This window comes from Leuciscus leuciscus (genome assembly GCF_965113295.1).
Source record: "Leuciscus leuciscus genome assembly, chromosome: 16".
In the NCBI taxonomy this organism is placed as follows: domain Eukaryota; kingdom Metazoa; phylum Chordata; class Actinopteri; order Cypriniformes; family Leuciscidae; genus Leuciscus; species Leuciscus leuciscus.
The window spans coordinates 41355530-41368029 of NC_138740.1; the positions used below are offsets into that span (position 1 = coordinate 41355530).

The 12500-nt window shown below is 38.8% G+C and overlaps 3 protein-coding genes across 4 annotated transcripts in view; 1 reads left to right on the forward strand and 2 right to left on the reverse strand.

The window, feature by feature from the left end:
* mlana (melan-A) overlaps positions 1-955 on the reverse strand; it is a 4262-nt gene extending 3307 nt beyond the window's left edge. The window contains exon 1 of the mRNA XM_082140987.1: positions 815-955. The gene's annotated coding sequence lies outside the window, so the exon portion shown is untranslated. The remainder of the gene's footprint in view (positions 1-814) is intronic.
* A 1339-nt stretch (positions 956-2294) lies between these two features.
* LOC309476932 (vimentin) lies at positions 2295-10098 on the forward strand. 2 transcript variants are annotated; one of them, XM_082140081.1, is made up of 3 exons: positions 2295-6101; positions 6848-7528; positions 9017-10098. In XM_082140081.1, the coding sequence occupies exons 1-3, from the start codon at positions 5636-5638 to the stop codon at positions 9079-9081; spliced, it is 1212 nt and encodes a 403-aa protein (XP_081996207.1). In that variant the 5' UTR covers positions 2295-5635; the 3' UTR covers positions 9082-10098. The 2 variants fall into 2 exon arrangements, with proteins under 2 accessions (XP_081996207.1, XP_081996208.1); XM_082140082.1 differs by having other exon boundaries at positions 9020-10098.
* Positions 10099-10827: 729 nt separating this feature from the next.
* Positions 10828-12500, reverse strand: part of nop14 (NOP14 nucleolar protein homolog (yeast)) — a 16760-nt gene continuing 15087 nt past the window's right edge. Inside the window, exons 16-18 of the mRNA XM_082140076.1 lie at positions 12187-12305; positions 11787-11942; positions 10828-11040 (exon numbers count right to left, since the gene is read on the reverse strand). Of these exons, the coding sequence (XP_081996202.1) occupies positions 10944-11040; positions 11787-11942; positions 12187-12305 (372 nt within the window). The 3' untranslated portion in view covers positions 10828-10943. The remainder of the gene's footprint in view (positions 11041-11786; positions 11943-12186; positions 12306-12500) is intronic.

Below are 12500 nucleotides of genomic sequence, written 5' to 3' on the forward strand. Positions count from 1 at the left end.
CAGTAATGAAAAAATTATTTAATTGTCATAACAATAATGCGAACAATGTCACAATGTAACACATTCTTTATGGCCCTAATAGGTTTAAAAAAATTAAATGCAAAATATATTTTCTTTTTCCTTTTAAATGTGAGGTATATTATAACCTGGACATGTGATCAAGAAGTTTTTTGATATTCAAATTACATAACGTAAATCTGACAGAATAAACATTCAGTGAAAAGAAACATCTGAGTTGAATTAAATAAACTGTCTTCGCAGCGAACGCACTGAGACGGCGTTACAGAGTTGATGATTTAAGAAGTTTTAGATATTTAGACTGAAAACAAGACAAAAATGCGAAGAAAAGCACACACACACACACACACACACACACACACACACACACACACACACACACACACACACACACACTGCACTGCAAAACATGCTGTTCTTACTCAGTGTTTCTGTCTTGTTTCCAGTCCAAATATCTAAAATTTCTTAAATCAAGATGCATTTACTAGAGAAGTAAAATTACATAAGAAATTCTGTCTTGTTTCCTGATAAATAAATAAATAAATGTAATTGAGGTTTTTGCTTAAAACAAGTAAAATGATCTGCCAATGGAGTCAGAAAAATAATCTTGTTTTCCATTTGAATAAAGTTTTTTTTTTTTTTTTTTACCCTATTGGAAAATAATTTTGCTTGTTATCAGAAAACGAGATATTACTTATGTCATTTTACTTTTTAATAAGATTAAAATGACACAATTTACAAAAATATTAAGTAAGAAAAGCATTTTTTGCAGTGATTTAAGAGAATGGGATCTTACCTGAACTGATGCTGTGATTCCTGAGAATGTCTGCTGTCTGAGAGAGAGAGAGAGAGAGAGAGAGAGAGTGTGAGTGTGAGTGTGAGTGTGTGTGTGTGTGTGTGTGTGTGTGTGTGTGTGTGTGTGTGTGTGTGTGTGTGTGTGTGTGTGTGTGTGTGTGTGTGATTCAGAGCTGCTCTGAAAGCCCTTGAGAAGTTCTCATGACCGTCACGGGTTCAGCACACACACACACACACACACACACACACACACACACACACACACACACACACACACACACACACACTCCATCTGACTGTCTGCTGACTGACCCCCTGTGTTTACCGCGGTAACCAGCCTCAGATCAAGAGGATTAATGGGTGAAACGGTTTAACTAGATTATACAGAAAACTAATGTTTATGCTCTGGTAGAAAGTGTGTGAAATTAGTTTCCACTTATAGCGTTGGTTAATACTGAGATTTTAAATCATCTCTTTATTAGAGCTACTAATAGGACATTTTGGTAATGTTTTAATTCCATAAAAATCATTATATTTTAGAGCTGTCGGGTAAATAGAGTAAAGTTGGTGTGTGTGTGTGTGTGTGTGTGTGTGTGTGTGTGTGTCAGGGGTTAGTTGTCGCAGCCAGAAAAATGGAGCGTAACTGGAAGAAACCAAAACTAGAGGTGTTTCGCATCTCATGGAAGGAGAGCCTGATTGCATACAGAGAGGCCTTAAAAACTACTAGATCTGCTTATTTTACAACCCTATTAGAAGAAAATAAACGAAACCCTAGGTGTTTATTTAAAACAGTGGCTAAACTAATGAACAATAAAGCTTCAAGCCCAGACGTTTCCAAGCAGCACAGCAGTAATGACTTTATGAACTTCTTCACTTATAAGATTGATAATATCAGGGAGAAAATTATAACTATGCAACCGTCTACTACAGTATCGCATCAGGCAGCGCACTGTAGTCTCCCTGAGGAAAAATTCATTCAAACAAGTCATTCATTGCTATAGGAGAGGAAGAATTCCTTAAACTCATAGAATCATCTAATCGACGACATGTATGTTAGACCCTTTACCAACTAAGCTACTGAAAGAGAAGCTTCCAGAGGTCATAGATCCTCTTCTTAATATCATTAATTCATCTTTGTCTCTAGGATACGTACCGAAAACCTTTAAGCTGGCTATGATTAAACCAGTTGTTAAAAAAACGCAACTTGATCCTACAGAATTAGTCAATTACAGGCCGATCTCTAATCTACCCTTTCTGTCAAAGATACTAGAACAGGCGGTATCTTCACAACTATGTTCCTTTATAGAAAGAAATTATATCTGTGAGGATTTCCAATCAGGATTTAGACCGTACCATAGTACTGAGACTGCTCTCATTAGAGTCACACATGATCTGCTCTAATCATCTGATCGTGGTTGTATCTCGCTATTAGTGTTACTCGATCTTAGTGCCGCATTTGACACTATTGACAACAACATTATGTTGGCATTAGTGGAATTGCATTAGCATGGTTTAAATCATACTTATCTGACCGTTATCAGTTTGTAGCAGTAAATGAAGAGATGTCTTATCGATCACAAGTTCAGTATGGCGTACCACAAGGCTCAGTACTAGGACCGTTGCTGTTCACTCTGTACATGCTACCCTCACACACACACACACACACACACACACACACACACACACACACACACACACACACACACACACACACACACACACACACACACACACACACACACACACACACACACACACACACACTCACTCTTTACATGGTACCCTAAAACAAACTCACACACAAACACACCCTGTACCCTTAGGAGATATCATTAGGAAGCATGGAATTAGTTTTCACTGTTATGCTGATGATACTCAGCTCTATATTTCTTCACACCCTGACGAAACTTACCAATTCACAAAATTAACAGAATGTATAGCTGATATAAAAAATTGGATGACTAGTAATTTCCTACTACTAAATAAAAAAATTAAAAAATAAAAAAATTAAAAAAAGTTTCTCTGTCATCTCAAAATTTGTGATTTGATAACTAAATGCCATTCACTGAATTAACTTGCAAGAATGTAACTTGCTGTCAATAGAATTGAAGGTGTTATAAACCATTTACAATAAACAGTTTAACAATGTTAATATTGCAGGCTCTAAATTATTGAATAAGTATTTTACTTCAATTAAAGTTTATTAGAACTGAACATATTTAACAAGAAAAAGCCATAGCTTTATCCTTAACTCGTGGGATCCAGGCTATACAACTAATACATGTTCTTTTGTAGTTTCCCAAATGGAACATTACATACAGTTCATGCATATCCAGAGTTAACTAACTTATATTTAACATAATACACAGTAGATTAACTGCAGTTTCATCTTTGTCCACTAGATGACACAACTAGCTTTTCAAAGGCTTTAGTTCAGATTGGAGAGTGTAAAGAGAAGCCGGATCTGAAGATGAATGATGTTGTTTTAATGTGATCTTCTTGTTAACCTCCTATTAACTTTCACATTCTTGTTTCGGTCTTAAAGTGTGTTAGCCAGCACTGTCATAAAAAGCAATACGGTACGCACAATATTAATAACAGCAGTAATGAGAGTAGAAACTGACATCAGCTGAACAATGACACTATTGTCTATGATAGTTGGTAAGCTTTGCTAATACTTTATAAGAGTTACTGTATGAAGGTTTTGACCCCCTCAATGAAAGTTTATGAGAATTTGGGAATGTTTGGAGTCCGATACAGGAATTCAGTAAGTCGGATCAGTTAGAAAAGACACAGTCTCCCGAGTCAGAACAGAGTCGAGTCGAGTTTAAAGCTCTAGGAGGAGATGCTGTCTAACATTTATTCCCAGAAGGAACAGAAACAGTAGATCCGTATGTCAGCTGGTGTGGCGAGCCTCAGTCACTGATAAGACAAAGACTTTTTTGAGACATCCACTTTTATCTAATACATTGAGAAAGAAAGACCACAGACACATTATCATCAGAATGTATGTAAATCTGGCTGTTATCTACATAAAAATAAAAAGTTAGGAAAGAGGGAAAATGTAAATGAGTAAAAGAGAAAAGGGCCTAAAACGGACCCCTGAGGAACGCCAGATCGCAAACACACAACCTCAGGCTTTAATCGTGGCGCTTAAACTAGTGCAGTATCAGAAACAGTCTCTCAGCGGCTGATTAAAAGAGTGATCTACAGTTATTCTTCCATAATACTGTCAGATAATATCCCTGGCTTGTTGTTAACAGAGTGTGCGTTGAAAAGCTGATGAGGTTGAAGAGTGATGTACACAGCGCAGGATTCCTGCATATCTATATTACCAGCATCAGTCAGTGTCAGTGATGTGAAGAGCTGAGACTGTCATAATATTCTCATGACACGATCACATTCCAGCTACACACACACACACACACACACACACACACACACACACACACACACACGTCACATATCAACTCAAACCAGAAAAAAATCTAGTGTAGAATTTACTCAGAAATCACTAGTATATTTCACAAATAATTACATAGAAATGGCATGTTGAATTTTGAGGTAGAAAAACATACTATCCAATAATCTATTCACAACTTAAAAAAAACATCTTTTATAGTGTACATGCAATTCTCAAATCGAGAAAGTGAAATTTAACTATAAAACAAATACAATTGAGCATCTTAAAAAACTAAATTAGTACATTTGATCTAAATCAAGATAATCTGGAGCACTTCTAAATATAACGTTTTGATATGCGGTGCAAGAAATCACGTTCTTCCTCAGTGTTTCTGTCTCGTTCTCCAGCACAAACATCTAAACATTCTTAAATCAAGATACATTTACTGAAGAAGAAGCAGTCTTTAATTGTTTAATAACATTTTTATCAAAATCAAGTGAGTTTGTGCTTAAAACAAGAACAAATACCTGCAAGTGGAGTCAGAAAAATAAACTTCATTCAAAGGGAAAACAAGATTATGTTTCGGACTCCATCGGCTGATATTTGCTCTTGTTTTAAGCACAAACTCAATTCATTGTAATATTTTTTTCATTAAACAAAGCGTAATATCTTCACTATTAATATCATCCAGCACAAATATCTAAATGTTCTTAAATCAAGATATATTTACTGGAGAAGAAGTAAAATGACTGAAGTCTTTCTTTTATGAAAATTTGATCAAAATGAAGTGAGTTTGCTTAAAACAAGAACACATATCTGCCGATGGACTCAGACAAATAAACTTAATTCAAAGGGAAAGCAAGATTATGTTTCTGACTCCACTGAAAAACGTGTGTTCTTGTTTGTGTTTTCATTAAACAAGGCGTAATATCTTCAGTCGTTTTGCTTCTTCTCCAGTAAATGTATCTTGTTTTCCAGTACAAATATGTAAACATTCTTCAATCAAGACGAAAATATTGATTGAAGAATCAATAAATCAATAATTGATCTCAAGACAGAAAAGAGAACTAAAGGGCTCGAGTTTATTTGTAAAGCGCATTAATTCATCCGTATGAGGTTATATGGAAACAATGAGCCGCGCTGGGCTGACATGACAGAGAGAAGCAATAGTGATGCTCACACACACACTGGTTATGTGGCACTGGAGTGCGAGAGCCGCTCGGCCTCAAAATAACAATCGTACGTGAGCTAATGAGAAACTCAAGCCTTCGAACTCGCTCATGATCCGCATTTAAAACATGTCAAAACCCTGCAAGACTTTCAAGCGCCAGTGCAAGATTCTTAGCAGGTCCTTATAAACACAACCCGAGAGTCCCACACCAGGAGAACCTCCGAGAGCAGAAGCCCGAAGATAAAGACATGAGAGGAACGTCGTATTCGCAGAAGAGCCTGAGCGTCAGCGGCTCCAGCCGGATGAGGGTCCAGAGCCCGTCTCCGTCCCGATGCCGAGGCTCGTCCTTCAGCCGAGGGCGAGCCGGGTTCCCGGGTCAGGCTGTGGAAGTCGCCACCGAGATCCATCAGCACCAAACCAACGAGAAGGAGGAGATGCAGGAGCTGAACGTGCGCTTCGCCGGGTACATCGAGAAGGTCCAGGCGCTGGAGACGAGGAACGCTTCGCTGAGAGCCGAGCTGGAGTCGCTTCAGGGACGCTTTAAAGCGGGACCCACCGGCCTCGGGGATGAGTACGAGCTGAAGTTTAAGGAGATGAGGGATCTGATCGAAGCCCTGACCGCTGAGAAGGGCTCGGCTGATATAGAGAGAGGTTACATCGAGGAGGAGGTGGAGGTCTGGAGGATGAAGCTCGAGGAGGAGCTGGCCATCAAAGGTGAGGATTGGAGATGTTCTTAGTTAAAGTCTGCGTGTGGTCAATCGTTCTATCCCTTAAAACTCATCTTTTATCACTAAAATTACATATTTCAATGTTTTTTCTTCATGGCTTATTAAGAACTGGCCATCATGAGGATGGAGATGCACAGAATCATGTTCTTAAAAATAACCCTCTAGTCAATCATTTTATCCCTTAAAACTCATCTTTCATCACTAAAATTCCATATTAAATGTTTCCAAGTTTTGGATCGGTAATATTTTTAATGTTTTTAAAAGAAGTCTCTTCTGCTCACCAAGGTAATATTGGGAAATATTATTCCAGTGTAAATCATCTGTTTTCTATGTGAATATCTAGTAAAGTGTAATTTATTCCTGAGATCAAAGCTGAATGTTCAGCATCATTACTCCAGTCTTCAGTGTCACATGATCCTTCACAAATCACTCTAATATGAGGATTTGATGCTCCAGAAACATTTATGATTATTATCAGTGTTGAAAACAGTTTTGTAATAGTTTTTTCAGGATTCTTTGATGAATAGAAAGTTCAAACGAAACAGCATTTATCAGAAATAGAATCTTTTGTAAATAGATTACTCAAGTAGAAAATAATACTCAAGTACAGATACTCAAAAAGTGTACTTAAGTACTCAAGTAAATGTACTTCGTTACTGTCCACCTCTGTTTATTAATATAATACCACGTGTATATGACCTCACTAATGACCTTGATGATTTGACTCGACAGAGGAGGCCGAAATGATTCTCCGTGAGTTCCGTCAAGACGTGGACAACGCCACGCTACAGAAGGCCGACCTGGAGAAGCGCATCGAGCAACTGGTGGCCGAGATCGAGTTCCTGAAGAAGCTCCACGACGAGGAGGTCGCCGACCTCCTCAAGCAGATCGAGGAGTCCAAGGTGACGGTGGAGCTGGACTCCGACAGACCCGATCTAGCGGCGTACCTGCGAAACATGCGCGCCGAGATCGAGGCCGTCGCCGCTCGCAACGTCCAAGAGGCCGAGAAGTGGTACAAGGGCAAGTTCGACACTCTGAAAGTGCAGGCCAGCAAACACGAGGGCCACATGAAGACCATGAAGGACGAGATCACCAGCTTCCACAACCAGGTTTCGGACCTGCAGAACCAGATCGACGGCCTGAGGGCCCGTAACGCGGCTCTGGAGCAGCAGCTCGAGGACATGGAGGCCGCGCACCTCGACAAGACGTCCGGTCTGGAGGACATCATCGCTCAGCTGGAGAACCAGCTCTGCGAGACCAAGGTGGAGATGGGGAAATACATGGCCGACTATCAGGAGCTGCTTCACATCAAGCTGAAGCTGGACGCCGAGATCGCCACCTATAGGAAGCTTCTGGAAGGAGAGGAGAAACGGCTCGGGATCTCCGTCGTCGAAGGTCTGTCCGCTGTCGCGGGTGAGTTCGCCAAAATATACTAGTGCTTTAGGATTCTCTCTTAGCTTATTAGGGCTGGAATACACTCAACACGCATTTTTGCACCAATTTACAGTTAGTTTGCAGACTTGAGTTGACAGATTTCACAGGAAATAGGCTAGTGTTTGGTGGACACAGACTTTCATTCGGTTGAAGGAGATCAAATGTTAATAGGGAAAAAGTTTATGTTTAAAACAAGAACAAATATCTGCCAATGGGTCAGAAAGTTCATCTTAATTCAAAGGGAAAACAGGATTATTTTTATGACCCCTTTGGCAGATATTTGTTCGTACTTTTTTTTTATAGCAAAAAATGACTTCATTTTAATCAATTTTGATAATTTTTTTCAGAAAACAAGACTTCTCGAGTAAATGCATCTCGATTTAAGAATGTTTCGATATTTTACTGAAAAAAGCAGTTTGATATTTTGCACAGATTTTTGAACATATTGATTTGATTTTTCATGCTTCTCCTAGCAATCCGTTCAGGTTTTAACAGTCGTGTATTCCAGCTTTTAGACATAAACTGATAGATGCTACGCAACATTTGAAATATGAACAGATTTTAAACACTCTGCATCATACACTTGCCGACTTTGTAAACGGTTACAGAGGAAAAGTTGGGCATCAAAACAGACTTTCCAATTGTTCCGAACAAACGCTGAATCAAACTTTACGTGCAATCAGAATAATCGTAATATGGGTTTCCTAGCCTGAGTTTCCTAGTCGGAAATACATAGTTGGAGTTTCCTAGTTGGAAATTTCAAGTTGGAGTTTCCTAGTCGGAAATTCCCAGTTGGAGTTTAATATTTATTTTTATTTAAATTTTTAGTCAAAAATTGGACCTGAATGGCATCTCAAGTCGTAATTACCACTGGGAAACTGAGATAATTTTGATGGAACTCGGTTTTCCGAGTTGAGCGTTCCATAAACTGTAAACATGGCGGAGGGGAGAACGATTCTTCATTCGTTTCTCCACAACATCACCTTGTCTTGATAAAGTAGTGCATATTTATTACATATACACATTCTATGTATATACATATTACATATATATGAAAAAACATTTGAAAGCATATTGTTTATTTCGAAATTCCATAATCGTCAGGAAGCTGATCATCTAGATAGAGCTGTGAATGTTTATATGGTTGTCAACGAATGGGACGCTACATTTTATTCAAAATTAAATATCTTCAGTACATTTAACCCACGAAATAGACAAGAATAAACATTGTGTCCTCCATGATTCCTATTCTTTCCGACAAGAGGGTGCTCATGTCCAATTTCCGACTACAAAACTCCAACTAGGAATTTCCAAATAGGAATTTTCGACTAGAAAACCCAGACTAGGAAACTTCAACTAGAAATTTCCGACTCGGAAACTTGTATTTATGATAGTTGTGATATTACATGTAGGCAGCATAGGTCTTAGAAAATTCTTGCTGTTAATCTGATATCTTGTTTTTCCCAGCAGTGACGGAGGAGAGAACCACGTCTGTGTCCCGCACTGTAGAGACTCACACGGCTGTTGCCTGAGGACCGACAGAAGCGTCTGAAGACTCAAACCCGACTAAACCTGTCCCACTAAACTAGCGGAGTTAACTGAGACTCACGAGATGTAAAACGTCGTCTCATGTAAAAGAACCAAAATGTTACCAGGTACTAAATAAAGCTTGAGTTCAATGCACACTCGTCTCTGTTGATTACTGGACCCTTGATTTCTGGAGTTTCTACATTCATTTGTTTCTAGTCTTTGGCTTGATCAGTTTGAGTTAAAAAATCTAAAATTAATTGATTTTACAACATTAACATTTTACTGTTTAAAGCGTTATAGAAATAAATATGACTTGACATTTAAAATGGCATATGTAGTTACGGTTCAATAGCAGTTAGCCTCGTAATAACACACTCACTTAACCTGTTAACTGTGATTAAAGGAATTTTGAGTGTTTAAGCTTTTGAATGATGATTACTAAAATATTTCATGGGGAAAATAAACCGGGACTCTGACAGTTAAAAAAATATGATTACCCCACATAAAGAGAAAGAGTCTCACTGCACAGTTTCCTTTTATTTCTCATAATGTCACATACCAAACCTCCTCACGAGAGTAAATGTGCAGTTTATCCGAGTACTCCAGCAGTTCCTGACAGAAAGGATGGTGTTAAAAGCATCACTTGACAACAATATAATCATCCACAGCTCTATTCCGCCCCAGCTTGCTTTTTCCACATCTCCGAGTTTCCCAGTAGTAAAATAAATTTAAAAAAACTTGTAAGGCCATCAGGTCCAATTTTTGACTAAGAAAAACCAACTAGGAATTTCTGACTAGGAAACTCCAACTTCCAACTAGGAATTTTCAACTAGGAATTTTTCCAGAATTTTTTTTTATTAAAATTAAAATCCTCAAAGCCAAGTTGTTCCAAATTCTGTAATTTTGCTCAAATACAGGCTATTTTTCATCAAAATGATCAGTTTCCCATTAGCAAATACGACTAGGAAGCTCCAAGTACGAATTTCTGACTAGGAAACTCTTATTTACTCTAGTGCTGCCTTCACATGCCATCGGAATTAATCACAATAAACATGAAACGCTGCCTTCACATGCCATCGGAATTAGAGTAAATATGAGTTTCCTAGTCAGAAATTCGTAGTTGGAGCTTCCTAGTCGGAGTTTGGACATGAACGCCCTAGCAAGTCGTAATTACAACTGGGAGACAGTAAAGATAACAAAGCTCTTGTTATAACAAAGCAATTGAACAGAACGAGCTCGTAAACATGACTCAGGAAGTGGGAAGTAGGACATTTCTGACAGAAGACGGCAAGAATGCACAGCAGAAATCGTTCTCCTCTCTGCCGGGATTAGGTTATGGCACGCCCAACTCGGAAACTCTGGGATCAAAATTATCTCTGAGTTTCCCAGTAGTAAAATACATTTTAAAAACTTGTAAGGCCATCAGGTCCAATTTTTGACTAAGAAAAACCAACTAGGAATTTCTGACTAGGAAACTCCAACTTCCAACTAGGAATGTTCAACTTGGAATTTTTCCAGAAAAAATTTAATTAAAATTAAATCATCAAAACCACACATCTAGCCAAGTAGTTCAAAATTTGAAGTTGTCACAAAAATGTAGCCGTTTTCACACGATGAATTTTGAGTGTTTAAGCTTTTGAATGATGATTACTCAAATATGTCACTGTCAGATTCCTGGTTTATTGCCTCTTTTCCCAGTTAAAGGTCAAAAATAAACAAACTGGATCATCCCACATAAAGAGAAAGAGTCTCACTGCACAATTTCCTTTTATTTCTCATAATGTCACATACAAAACCTCCTCACGAGAGTAAATGTGCAGTTTTACTCCAGCAGTTCCTGACAGAAAGGATGGCGTTAAACGCATCACTTCCTCTTATTCCTCTTGAGGGCCTTCCATTCTCCCTCCTGATTGGCCAGACTGCCGAAGAGCTCCTTCACCTTCCTCTTCCTCTCCGAATCCCTGACGCACAAAGACAACAACACCATCAGAGACTGGCACAATAGAGTACAGTCACAATCACATGACACATCAACATCACATGACACATCACATGACAGACGTCAATCACATGACACATCACGACATCAACATTACATGACACGGCACATCACATGACATCACGTGACACAGACGTCAATCACATGACATACCACATGACAATCACATAGGGCTGCACAATTAATCGAATCTGTAATCGTCAATTACGGACGCCACCATTATGTAATCGTTCAAACGCGCAATTACCAAAATAAAAGTCCACTTACATTATTGTGTATTTAAGATGTTTCTCTTTCTCCAGCGCATCTGAAGGGTTTTCCCCATTGTTTTAATTTTAGTTTTAGAATAACATGCATATTTCTACTTTGGTTTGGTTTCTTTAAATATTTTATCTTTTTAATATTTGACATTTGAGGCTTTAATGCTGTAGAAAAGCAATAAAAGTTTTCAGCTTGTTTATTTTGATATTACAGTACGGCATGCAGTCGCTTCAAACAACGGCATAAAGCCATTCAAAACATCAGTCAATGTCAATTATGATCATCGTAATTACAATTCCATGGGAATAATCGACAATTATGATTTTTGTCATAATCGTGCAGCCCTACAGTCACATGACACATCACATGACATCACATGACACATCACATGACACATCACATGACACATCACATGACACATCACATGACACATCACATGCCGCTCACCTGCTCATGATGTCATTGAGCTTCTCCCGGGCCAGGAATCGTGTGTCCTTCCGGATCTCCCTCAGCGCTCCCTTAAACTCACGCTTGTGCTTGTGCTTGAGTCGCTCTCGCTCCTTCTCTTCTTTAGTGTTCCCTCGCTTCTTACCGTAATCCAGACTGGAGGAGAAAGAGTCAAGTCAACATATTAAATTAAAAGACAAAACTCCATCAGTGACAGAATGGAGGAAACCCTCGTGAGAAACCAGACTCAGCCTCAGTTCTCCTCTGGCCCACGAGCCAACAGTGTGTGATTATGATTATGATTCAGGAGCATTACATAAGGAACGAAGGTTAGTGCTGGAAATTCAAACAAGGCGAATCTGTCAGAGTGAAACGAGTTTCTACTTCCTGTTTGACTCACATTTCCACAATTTTAGGTGTGAAGAGTTTCAGTGGGATGGGTTTCTTCTTCTTGAACACCAGAGGTGCATGCTGGGAAGGCTTTTCAGGAATGGCATCTAATATCTCTCTGTGAAGATCCTGCAGATATAAAGATATACCCAGAATTAATCAGAATGAGCAGTTGGTTGTGAGCATGAGGGGCTTTCGCTCCGGGTAGCTGTAGGACCGAGACCGAGAACTAATGTTTCCCATTGGAACGTTTCGTTTTTAGTTTCCGCGTTGTTGAGGTTTGAGTGGAGATGATAATTTTTTTTTTTAAATCAACGCTTGCAC